Source organism: Nycticebus coucang, chromosome 10 (assembly GCF_027406575.1).
Source record: "Nycticebus coucang isolate mNycCou1 chromosome 10, mNycCou1.pri, whole genome shotgun sequence".
In the NCBI taxonomy this organism is placed as follows: domain Eukaryota; kingdom Metazoa; phylum Chordata; class Mammalia; order Primates; family Lorisidae; genus Nycticebus; species Nycticebus coucang.
The window spans coordinates 29,666,247-29,679,152 of record NC_069789.1 but is presented as its reverse complement, the minus strand read 5'-3'; the positions used below and the strand labels follow the sequence as shown (position 1 = coordinate 29,679,152).

General features: G+C 45.0%; 1 protein-coding gene across 1 annotated transcript; it reads right to left on the bottom strand.

The window, feature by feature from the left end:
- Positions 1-355: 355 nt before the first annotated feature.
- On the bottom strand, positions 356-771 carry LOC128595442 (60S ribosomal protein L34). Its single transcript, XM_053604064.1, has one exon. It carries the CDS (start codon positions 740-742, stop codon positions 389-391), a length of 354 nt encoding a protein of 117 aa, XP_053460039.1. The 5' UTR covers positions 743-771; the 3' UTR covers positions 356-388.
- Positions 772-12,906: the final 12,135 nt, after the last annotated feature.

Sequence of the window (12,906 nt, the reverse complement as noted above, 5' to 3'; positions counted from 1 at the left end):
TTTAATAACAGTATAATATTCACTTCTATGGATATAGCATAGTGTATTTAATTTTCCTATTGATGTAGCCAGTCCCCAGGTTACAAATGAGATAGGTTCTTCTAAGTTTGTTCTTAGGTTGAATTTGTATGTGATTTGGAATAGGTACATTTATCTTTACTTGTAATAGCCTCTGTTTGTAAGTGTAAGTAAGTCAGATGTTTGTAAGTTGGGGACTGTCTACAGATACTTGAATTTCCAATTTCTTCATCTTCTATAGAATTGTGTTAATTCTTTCACCTTTTTATTTTTTTATTAAATAATTAACACATAGATTATGTTTTATTTATTTATTTATTTTTTTTTTTCAGTCTCAATTTTTATTACTCAAAAAAACCCCTTCATTTTCTTATTTAGCTTTCTGACTCTGTGCTTGTGCCTTCAACACTTTCACAACGATTTTCTGCTCCTCAATAAGGAAAGCACGCTTGATCCTGTCACGAACACATTTAGCACACATGGAACCACCATAGGCCCTGCTGACATGTTTTTTTGTTTTAGACAACCTCATAAGAACTTTAGGTCTCACAGCACGAACCCCTCGAAGTCTGCCTGGGCACACGCCACATGCAGATTTTGGTGCTTTCCCAACCTTCTTGGTATAAAGGTAAACAATTCTGTTACCAGGGGTGCGGGACAGCCTGGTTTTGTTAGAGGCTGTATTGTAGGAAAGCCTACGACGGTATGTCAACCGCTGCACCATTTTGAGTGCCTCTAGACAGCGTCCACGGAAGAGCTGTTTTATTTATTTTTAAAATATTTTTTAGAGACGCAGTCTCATTCTGTCACCTAGGCTGGAGTGCAGTAACATAGCCATTGCTCAGTGCAGGCTCAAACTCCTGGACTCAATTGATCCTGCCCAGACTGGTCTTATACTCCTAGCTTCAAGCAAACCTCCAGCCTTTGCCTTCTCCTCTCAAAACACTGGGATTATAGGTGTTAGTCACCAGACCCAGACTACGGCCTTTTCATTCAACACTATGTATTTAACTCATGAATCATCATCTCTGTAAGGACTTCTTGCTCTCCCACCTTCCTTCCTCCCCCAGCCATTGCCCTGATCTCTCCTCTTCTTTGGCCCTCAGAGTGTGTGCGTGTGGACACTATTAGGGCATTCACAAGACACATGGCATCTGTGCACACCCTGGCTCTCCCACGAGGTCCAAGCCTTTCGGTCAGTGTCCACCATGATGCTCAGCACACAGCAAACACTTAAGGAGTGTTTGTTATGAATGAATTAATTGAAAGCACCCAATGACTCCCCAGATAGGAACTCCAGTAGGAAGGTGAAGAGCTTTGCCTATTGGCAAGAGTCCTCATGGAGGCTGCACTATGGTAGAATTGCTGCTTTGTGAGGAGTGGAAAGAGGGAAAGTTGGTAGAAAAGAGGTCCCTGGGGGTTTAGAGGCAGCAGGAGATTCTCCTTTCACAGATGCCCAGTGGTGAAGTCCCAGGGAAGGAAGGGAAGTGAAGAGTAAAGGAGGGCACAGAAAACTCAGGCTGTACCTTCTTTGCTAAATTCAGACCTAAACGTGACAAGTTCAAAGCCCTTTATTCACTGAAATGATGTCTAAGGTCAAGGGCCTCAATAATTTGGACCTTCTTTTCTCCTTGGCTAGAATAAGAATCCCTCAAAGCATAGTTTGGATTATGGCTTCACCATGTCCATAGGACATTCCATATGTCCATTCCATATTTCCCCTCCAGGAATAATGCCTTTTCCCAATCACATGGGTATTTTCAGTATGCACCACTTTGGAAGAGTTTAGGAACAATCCACTTAATACAGTCTTTTCTAACTATAAATTTATATTTGGGTAAAGTTTCTTCCATAGCAAGGCTGAAAAAGAATACATTATAGAATTCAAAGACAAAGAGAGTTAGCTCCCCAGAAGAAAGTTTGAACTTACCTAAGAAAAAGTTGAGTGAATATCCTTCGCTTCTTTTGCATACATGTATTTTACATATTTTGCAATGAATATGTCTTACTTTTGAAACAAGAGAAACAGCAATTCGTGAACCATAAGAATTACTGCTCAGTAGACATGGTATAACGGTTAAAAGAAGAAAAAGCAGAGACATTGGAGGTCATCACAAATGCAGTGACTTAAAAACAACTCCCCTAAAAAAAGAAAAAAAAAAAAAAAAAACTCCCAGGCGGCGCCTGTGGCTCAGTCGGTAAGGCGCTGGCCCCATATACCGAGGGTGGCGGGTTCAAACCCGGCCCCGGCTAAACTGCAACCAAAAAATAGCCGGGCGTTGTGGCGGGCGCCTGTAGTCCCAGCTGCTCGGGAGGCTGAGGCAAGAGAATCGCGTAACCCAGGAGTTAGAGGTTGCTGTAGCTGTGTGATGCCATGGCACTCTACCAAGGGCCATAAAGTGAAACTCTGTCTCTACAAAAAAAAAAACAAAAAACAACTCCCCTGTTTTATCTCAGCCTGTGCGTCAGGTGCCTGGGCATGGTGCAAACCACAAGGCTGTCACTGTGCTGTTGGCCAGGACCAGATCTGTCTGGAGGCCTTCTAGCCAACAGAATATGGCTAGTGACAGATCTGCTTCCAAACTTGTTCAGGTTGTTGGAAGAATTCAGCTCTTGCTGCTATAAGAACAAGGGCCCAGCTTTTTGCTGACTGCTAGCTGGAGGTTTCTCTTAGCTCTGAGAGGCTCCCCACAGTTCCTTGCCACATGGGCCTCTCGATAGGCCCTTTTTACTGAGGAAGATGGCACCTTGCCTCCTCAAAGGCAGGAAAGGAAAGAAAAGAGCTAGCAAGATAAGTCATATAACCTAATCACATATTGACAGTCCATCACCTTTGCCATATTCTTTTGGCTAGAAGGAATCTCAGGTGAGGAAACTAAGGCAGAAGGATCACCTGAGCCCAGGAATTTAAGGCTATAGTGTGCTATGGTCTAGCCCATGAATAGCCACTGTACTCCACCCTGGTCAACACAGCAAGATCTCATCTCTTAAAAAAAGAAGAAAGAAGTAGCTGGGCGCAGTGGCTGACGCCTATAATCCCAGCACATGGGAGGCCAAGGTGAGTGAATTCCCTGAACTTACAGGTTCAAGACCAGTCTGAGCCAGAGTGAGATCTCGTCTCTTAAAAAAATAGCCCGGCAGGGTGGCGCCTGTGGCTCAAGGAGTGGGGCGCCGGTCCCATATGCCAGAGGTGGTGGGTTCAAACCCAGCCCTGGCCAAAAACCAAAAAAAAAAAAAAAAAAATAGCCCGGCATTATGGTGGGTGCCAGTAGTCCCAGCTACTCGGGAGGCTGAGACAAGAGAATCACTTGAACCCAGGAGTTTGAGGTTCCGGTGAGCTATGATGCCACGGCCCTCTACCCAGGGCAATAAAGTGAGTCTCTGTCTGAAAAAAAAAGAAAAAAGTAGAAGAAGAAGTCGTCACAGGATTCACCCACACTCATGGGGAGTGCATTATACAAGGGCGTGAGTTACCAGGAGGTGAACATTGTGGAGACCAAAAATTGTCGTGGGCTCCATGTGCCTTCTTCTCTCAGCATTCCAGTACCTGGCAGGGCCTTCCTGCTGCAAGAACCTCCACTGACAGCTTTCCCTCCACCGAATTTAGATGTGCTGAAGACATGCTGGGAGCAGGCCTTAGCCAACGACAGGTGGGAATTGGAGGCTCCCTAACTCCCCTACACTGTGGGTAGGAAAACTCAAGAGGCATGTCCGGCACTGTCCTTCAGAGCCCCCCGCAGGCTTGATCCCCATTTGTAGTTACTAGCAGTGCCTTGCTTAATAAGGTTCTCTTTCTTGGTTTCCTTCCCTTTCTTGCCTTACTTCCCCACTCTAGTCTTCCTGGAATCACCTCAAAGAGAAACTAGTCGAGTTGTAGAAACAGAAAGTAGAGCGGTTGGCTAGGGACCTGACAGAAGGGAATGGGGAGTTGTTTAAGGGATATAGTTTCAGTTTTACAAGATGAAAATTGCTATGTGGGGGGCAGCACCTCTGGCTCAGTTAGTAGGGCGCCGGCCTCATATACTGAGGGTGGCAAGTTCAAACCCAGCCCCGCCGAACTGCAACAAAAAAATAGCCGGGCGTCGTGGTGGGCACCTGTAGTCCCAGCTACTCAGGAGGCTGAGGCAGGAGAATCGCCTAAACTCAAGAGTTGGAGGTTGCTGTGAGCTGTGTGACACCACAGCACTCTACAGAGGTCGATAAAGTGAGACTTTGTCTCTACAAAAAAAAAAAAAAAGAAAGAAAATTGTTATGGGGATAGATGGTGGTGATGGCTGCACACCATTGTGAGTGTACTTAATACCACTGAAAAACAGTACACCTAAAGATGATTAATATGGCGAAGTATATGTTATATGTATTGTACCATAGTAAAAAAAAAAAAGTGAAACAAAAGGAAACATACAGAACAAAACTAGTCACACTCACATCCTGCCTTAAAATCTGATTCTGAAACAATCTAACCCAAGATCATAGGAATCATTCTTAATTTGGGGTAGCAGAGGAAAAAAAGCACTTACAAGCTGAATTTGGGGTTATTTATACCTGGAGTCCACCCAAAAGGAACCTAAAATCAACAAGCACTAGAAATTAGAGTCCAGCAAGGGAGGGAAATGAAAAATCATGCCTGGCATGGTGGCTCATGCCTGTCATCGTAGCACCTTGGGGAGTTCAAGACTAGCCTGAGCAAGAGCAAGACCCCTATCTCTGCTAAAAATAGAAATATTAGCTGGGCATGGTGGTGCACACATGTAGTCCCTAGTTACTTGGGAGGCTGAGGCAAGGGGATCGCTTAGCGCAAGAGTTTAAAGTTGCTGTGAGCTATGATGCCATGAACCTCTACCCAGGGCAACAGAATGAGACTATGTCTCAAAAAAAAAAAGGGCTCGGTGCCTGTAGTTTAGCTGCTAGGACACCAGCCACATACACCAGAGCTGGTGGGTTCAAACCCAGCCTGGGCTAGATAGCTGGGCATTATGGCGGGCACCTATAGTCCCAGCTACTCGGGAGGTTGAGGCAAGAGAATCGCTTAAGCCCAAGAGTTTGAGGTTGCTGTGAGCTGTGTGAGGCCACGGCACTCTACCGAGGGCCATAAAGTGAAACTCTGTCTCTACAAAAAAAAAAAAAAAATTGCTAACAGCGTGAGAAAGCAGGCTTCCGCAGCCTCCACTGGAGACCCCGTGACAATGTGGATGCATCACAGGGAAGGGCACAGAAGAGGCAGCCAGACTTCATCCTCCAATGATTAAAGGGAAAGTGACCAATAGTTTTGGGCTGCACAGCCTCTGTTGCCACATCTTTGTTAATGGTATCCTGACTTTCCTTGAATGTCTCAAAGATACTTCACAAATATTAAGTCCAAAACCAAATCTATGATTCTCCTTGCTAAACTTGGGCTTCTTCCAGAATTCCATTATCCATTGGTGCAAGCAAAACTCACAGACCTGGGTGGCGCCTGTGGCTCAGTCGGTAAGGCGCCGGCCCCATATACCGAGGGTGGCGGGTTCAAACCCGGCCCCGGCCAAACTGCAACCAAAAATAGCCAGGTTGTGGCGGGCACCTGTAGTCCCAGCTGCTCAGGAGGCTGAGGCAAGAGAATTGCTTAAGCCCGTGAGTTGGAGGTTGCCGTGAGCTGTGTGAGGCCACGGCACTTTACCGAGTGCCATAAAGTGAGACTCTGTCTCTACAAAAAAAAAAATAAAAAACTCACAGACCTCAGCCTGGTTCCCTTCTTTCCCCTGCATATAATCCATCCCCAAGTTCTGTAACTACTTCCTCAAATTTTGTTGACTCCATCCACTTCTCTCCATGCCCACCACTACAACTATCCTCCTCCAAGTCCCTGCTGTCTCTGGACTTCCAAAATAGTCTTCTAATTGTATCATTTCTAATGGTCAATTCCTGTGTGGTGGTTAATTTTGTTGTTGACTTGACTGAATTAAGAGCCACCCAGATAACTCACAAAGCATTATTTCTGGGAACGTGGGTGATGGCGTTTCCACAAAAAATTAGCTTTTGAATCAGTGGACTGAATAAGGAAAATCCACCCTCACCTAGTGTGGCCAGGCACTATCCAATCATTTGAGGGCCAAGATAGGACAAAAAGGCAGAGGAAAGGTGAATTCTCTCTCTTTTCTAGAGCTGGGACACCCTTCTTCTGTTCTTGGACATCACAACTCCAGTCTCTGGGCTTTGGACTCTGGGACTTGGACCAGCAGCCACTCAACTTCTCAGGCCTTGCGTTTTTGACTGAGCATTACACTGTCGGCTCTGCTGGTTCTCAGGCCTCAGACGTGACCTGAGCCGTGCTGCTGTCCTCCCCTGTTCTCCAGCTTGCCAGCTGGATTGTGGGACTTCTCAGTTTCTATAATCATATGAGCCGATTCCTCTAATAAATCCCCTCTTGATCTATCTACCTGTCTGTCTCTCTGGAGAACCCTGACTAGTGCACTATACATGTGCAAAGCTCTCCTGACTCCTCCTGCAGGCTCGGCTTCTCTCTCAGAAAGAGGCCCTGGTGTCCCCCAGCCTAGGACTCTACACATTCTCACATCTCATGTACTTCACCTTTTTACCATTTCTTTTTCTTTTTTCTTTATCTTTTTTTTGGGGTGGGGTGGGGGACATCATTATTATTTCTTTCTTTCTTTTTTTTTTTTTTTGTGGTTTTTGGCCGGGGCTGGGTTTGAACCCACCACCTCCAGCATATGGGACCAGCGCCGAACTCCTTGAGCCACAGGCGCCACCCACTTTCTTTCTTTTTTTGTTGTAGAGACAGAGTCTTATTTTATTGCCTTCAGTAGAGTACTGTGATGTCACAGCTCACAGCAACCTCCAACTCCTGGGCTTAGGCGATTCTCTTGCCTCAGCCTCCTGAGTAGCTGGGACTACAGGCGCCCACCACAACACCCAGCTATTTTTCTGTTGAAATTTGGCCGGGGCAAGGTCCGAACCTGCCACCCTCTGTATATGGAGCCAGTGCCCTACCCACTGAGCCACCCTATTATTATAATAGGTGCCGCCCTATTCTTATTATTTTTTTTTTTGGCCAGGGCTAGGTTCGAACCTGCCACCTCTGGCATATGGGGCCGGCACCCTACTCCTTTGAGCCCCAGGCGCCGCCTGTCCTATTATTTCTTTTTACTTTGTTCTTTCCACCCTTTAAGTGGAACCACATCGTTTTGCCATTTAATCATAGTTCTAATATAAAATGTTTGTAAATATTTTTTATTATGATAACAATAAATTTAGAGAAATACAGAAAACAACACATCAAGCATCTATGTAGTCATGACCCAGAATTAACAATATTAACAAATGTTAACTTGCTATCATATTTTTCTTTAATATTAAAAGAAATAAAACCTAAAACAGATATGGCTAAAATTCATTTGAACACTGTTCTCCTTGTTCCCTCTTCAGAGGAACTACCATCAAGAATTTCATTGTATGTCTTTCCTTGCTATTTTTATGCTTTTGTGTGTGTGTGTGTGTGAGACAAAGTCACCCTCAGTAGAGTGCTGTTGCGTCACAGTTTATAGCAACCTCAGACTTTTGGGCTTAAGCGATTCTCTTGCCTCAGCTTCCCAAGTAGCTGGGACTACAGGCGCCCGCTACAATGCTGGGCTATTTTTGGGTTGCAGTTGTCATTGTTGTTTAGCTGGCCCCGGCTGGGCTCGAACCCGCCAGCCTCGGTGTATGTGGCCAGCACCCTACCCACGGAGCTATGGATGCCACCCTTATGCTTTTCATAATATATAATGTATTTTAAAAACCAGTGGCTATGTTTATTTATTTATTTTTAATTTTAATTTTAATTTTTATTTTTGCAGTTTCTGGCCAGGGCTGGGTTTGAACTTGCCACCTTCGGCATATGGGGCTGGCACCCCACTCCTTTGAGCCCCAGGTGCTGCCCTATTTTTTTTTGTTTTTAGAGACAGAGTCTCACTTTGTCACCCTTGGTAGAGTGCTGTGGTGTCACAGCTCACAGCAACCTCCAGTTCTTAGGCTTAGGTGATTCTCTTGCCTCAGCCTCCCAAGTAGCTGGGACTATAGGTGCCTGCCACATGCCTGGCTATTTTTTGGTTGCAGTTTGGCTGGGCCTGGGTTCGAACCCACCCCACTCAGTATATGGGGCCGACACTTTACTCACTGAGTCACAGGTGGTGCCCGTTCCTCTATTTAAAAAAATATATATAGGGTCTTATTCTGTTGCCCAGACTCCAGGGTGTCCAGGAAAAGTTAGCAAACTCATGTTATATAGGCTCAGCGCTTGTAGCTCAAGCGGCTAAGGCGCTAGCCACGTACACCAGAGGTGGTGGGTTTGAGCCCAGCCCGGGCCTGTCAAACAACAATGACAACTACAACCAAAATTGTGTTGGGTGCCTGTGGTCCTAGCTACTTCGGAGGCTGAGGCAAGAGGATCGCTTAGGCCCAGGAATTGGAGGTTGCTGTGAGCTGTGATGGCATGGCACTCTACCGAGGCCGCCTGCTTGAGGCTCTGTCTCAAAAAAAAAACCCAAAAACCTCATGCTATACTTTATATTTATGTATCAACACAAAGGGAAATATTTTGTAAAATTTTGTAATGAATACTTTGTAAATAAAAGTACGTTTAGCAATAATTTCCCATTTTCCCTATGTGTATAGATATGATGACCTTTAAGCTGAAGCCTTAGCTTCCCAAGTAGCTGGGAAACTTTTCTAATTATTTGTAGCAACAGTCTCACTTTGGTGCCCCGACCTGTCTCAAACTTCTGGCCTCAAGCAGTCCTCCTCCCTCAGCCTCCCAAAGTGCTGGGATTACAGGTGTGAGCCACCACACCCACCTCCTATTGTTCTTTTAAATTTATATAAATTGACATTGTATCATTAAGTTATACTTGTGCACTCATTTGTGTTACTATTTGCTTAATATCTCTCCCTCTCGCTGATTGTAAAAAAAAACAGGATCCAAGTGTGTTTTCTCACTGTTGAATTGACATCACCTGCCATGATGCTTGACATGTGTAGGAGCTCTCAGTGTACATTTGTTGATTGAGTAAATAAAAGCTGCCCTTACTACTCTATTCCTAGAGTTTCCAAAACCAGTTATCATCAGTTTTTATTTAAACCACTTTGATTTCATTCAAATCAAACATTTCATGATCCTCAGGCCGTGGATTCAGAAAGGGACTAGAGAGAAGTTTTCATTCTGTCTCACTGTGGAGAACCTCCAACAAGAGCAACAAGCTCACTTCCTTCTCCCACTCTCCCTCCAAGTACCACGGGAGAATTGGGGCCAGCAATTCATACCAGAGAATATCAAAGCAGACATATGTAATGCTCTGCTCGAGCATTCTCCACAAACTCACCTGCTGGCATCATAAACATCTAATCCCATCTTTTAGAGTTTAAAAATAATTTTTAAGGGCAGCGCCTATGGCTCATTGAGTAGGGCGTCAGCCCCTTAAACCGAGGGTGGTGTGTTCTAACCCAGCCCGGGCCAAACTGCAACAAAAAATAGCTGGGCGTTGTGGGGGGCGCCTGTAGTCCCAGCTACTCAGGAGAGTAAGGCAAGAGAATTGCTTAAGCCCAGGAGTTGGAGGTTGCTGTCAGCTGTAACGCCACGACACTCTACTGAGGGTGACATAGTGAGATTCTGTCTTGAAAAAAAAAATACACTGGGTGAACAGGTAGCTTCAAGTTCCTGTGACACCCCCACTCCCCGCCGCCACCCTGGGTCCTGGAGAAATGGTGCAGTGCTCAGGTCCACTTGAGCCACAAGGCCCTGCTGCTATAGGCTCAGTGTAAGACTGTGTGAAGCTTTGAGTTAAGAGGCTCAAAGTGCTGCTGAGTTGTTACCACACAATTCATAAAGGTGAGCAAATGCCTGAGGCCTTCTCTGGGAGGTTTCCCTCCCTTCTCCTTCAGTTTGTTGTGGAGGCTATGGCTGATAAACTTCAGATTAGTTGCTTCCAGATACAAGGAAGGGCATAAAAGGAAGTAAACTTTCCTGGTTTTTTTTTTTTTTTTCTTTTTTTTGAGACAGAGCCTCAAGCTGTCACCCTGGGTAGAGTGTCATGGCATCAAAGCTCACAGCAACCTCCAATTCCTGGGCTTAAGCAATTCTCCTGCCTCCACCTCCGAAGTAGCTGAGACTACAGGCGTCTGCCACAATGCCCAGTGTTTTTTGGTTGGAGCCGTCATTGTTATTTGGCAGGCCCAGGCTGAATTCGAACCAGCCAGCTCAGGCGTATGTGGCTCGTGCCTTAGTCACTTGAGCCACAGGTGCCGAGCCAAGTAAACTTTCCAAGTGATAGCGCAAGCTAGTCTGTCTAGCCTAGATTGAAAATTATACCTGACGTGACAAAAGGTCTAAAGAACGTAGTCAACTCAGCATCTTTAGCCAGGAGTGGAGTTACTGATCTTAAGGGGTTTGGGAATCCACAGTCGCTTATCATCAACATACTTGTCACCTCTAAGCAGACCCAGTTGGGCCCAGTGAACTCCACAAGAGGGCAACTTAGAACCTGCTAATACTGAAGTGTGCCTGGACAACAGCATTTGTTTATCATGAAATTGGTACTTTTTGTGGGGGGGAGGGGGTGGAAAATGAGGAAGTGAGAACATGACGGTTGGAGTCAGGCAGACCTGAGTTCACCCCTGGCTCTTCCTCTGACTAGCTATGTGTTACTTAGTGTTCTGAACCAGAAAATCCCCGTTGTTCAAAGCAATAGAATTTGGTGAAAGCATGATTGGATCTCCTAATCTGGATTTGAAGAGAGTAAAAGTTCTTCTGGAAAAGACAAATATGATGTGAAGGTCAGATCCAGGCGACCAAGTCACTGGGGTCTGCTGGCCCCAGCGTGGTCTAGTGGCTAATTGAGGCCTGCCCTGGTGAGATCTGGCTTTGCCTTGCTCCTGTTCATTAAACCACATGTTGGCTCAGTGTTTGGGAGTGACCTGCTTCAGTCACCCATTACATCACTCTAGCGCAGAAAGGTTGAGTCTTGGTCCAACACAGTCTTACTAATGTTAGGAAGGAAAGTGGTTTTCTTTTTCTTTCTTTCTTTTTTTTTCTTTTGAGACAGAGTTTTACTTTGTTGCCCTTGGTAGAGTGCTGTGGTGTCATAGCTCACAGCAACCTCAAACTCTCGGGCTCAAGCAATTCTCTTACTTCAGCCTCCTGAGTAGCTGCGACTATACACACCTGCCACAACACCCAGCTATTTTTAGAAGTGAAGTCTCGCTCTGGCTCAGGTTGGTCTCAAACCGGTGAACTCAAGCAATCCACCCACCTCGCCCTCCCAAGTGCTAGGATTACAGGTGTGAGCCACTGCGCCTGGCCCCCAGTCCTTTTTTTTAATGAGACAGAGTCTCACTCTGTCACCCTAGGTAGAGTGCTATGGCATCATCCTAGCTCTCAGCAACCTCAAACTTGTGCTTAAGTGATACTCTTGCCTCAGCTTCCCAAGTAGTTGGGACTACAGATGTGTGCCGCTACAACCAGGTAGTTTATTTTATTTTTAGTAGAGACGGGGTTTGGTACTCACTCAATTGGTCTCAAACTCCTGAACTTAAGCAATCCACCCTCCTTGGCCTCCCAGAGTGCTAGAATTAGAGGTGTCAGCCACTGTGCTTGCTGCGGTTTTCTTTTTCAGAGTAACATGGCCTCCAGGTGAATATGCAGCTCCAAAGCTGCTAATATAGCTGGCTGTCTTCTGCCCAAAATTCCTGCTTAAGGCTGAAGATACTGACATCCGAGGTACGGGGATCCATTTCCCTATATTTCCATATTGGACTGGAAAAGCAGACTCTCTTCTCTCTCTCCACATCTGCAAAAGCAATTGTGTCCTCTTGCCCACAGAGCCCGTCATCAGTCTGTGATTTGGCCTCTCATCTTAGGAACCTCCTCAATGGATGAACAGTGGGGTTCTGAAATTCCACCTCTTGCGCCACCTTCACCCACGTTTAACATTAGGCTAGACAAACACTACCAAAGGAAACGTACATTATTAAGGGAATGTGAACTTGTAGGTCCCACACCCACAGTGTTTGTCATGGACTCACCAAACATGCATGTTGCAAGTGGTGAGTGGCATCTTGTTTCAAACAATACTAAGCCAACAAAAAGGAAGATGTCTAAATGACACTTTTCTGGATTCCCCACGGAGGAAAATACAAAGAAATTTTGGTAGATGAAATTCAAGCTGATAACGTCTCTACCTAAATTATTCTTTTAGTCCTTTCAAGCTGGTTTCACAGGTTTTTAAGAAGTCACCCAGTTGTGGGTGGAGCATTATCTTCTTAGAACTACTCCCAGGGACCTGAAATACTATCCGGAAATGAGCAAGACATGTTCCCAAAGTCAGGGCTTCTCTCGGGCCACAATTATACTTTATTGTATGTTAATCACACATGCATTTTTAGTTTGACTTGTAAACCCTAACAAGTTGTTGGGATGTTGGGGGCATTTAAAAATATGTGGAATCATAAAATATGGAATATTTTCCCTTTACTTTTTTGTTATGACTCTATTGCCCTGGAGCTAAGGTGGCAGGTATCAGAGGTGTTTTACATGTAGTCCACATCTTATCTTGTGCATTTATTCTCAGATTTGGGCTTTGGCAGAGATGCTAAACACACAGATGCCAATTAGGAAACTCAAATCTAGTCATTATTCAGAGATTAAATATTTTAACACAGTGTCTCAAACTATAATTAAAGGAAGTGAGCTTTGTTACTGGGAGAACAAAAACACAGAGAGGCAGACAACTATTTTTGGAATTGTTCTTATCTTTAACACAACCTACTCTTTATCAACATGTTTGCAGTATTTCTAACCTTACAAATAAATCTAAATAAACCATCATATAATAGGGTGGCACCTGTGGCTCAAGAAGTAGG

Bases quoted from the DNA above. Each gene is read 5' to 3' on its own strand.
- LOC128595442 (XM_053604064.1), bottom strand. From the start codon at position 742: ATGGTGCAGCGGTTGACATACCGTCGTAGGCTTTCCTACAATACAGCC.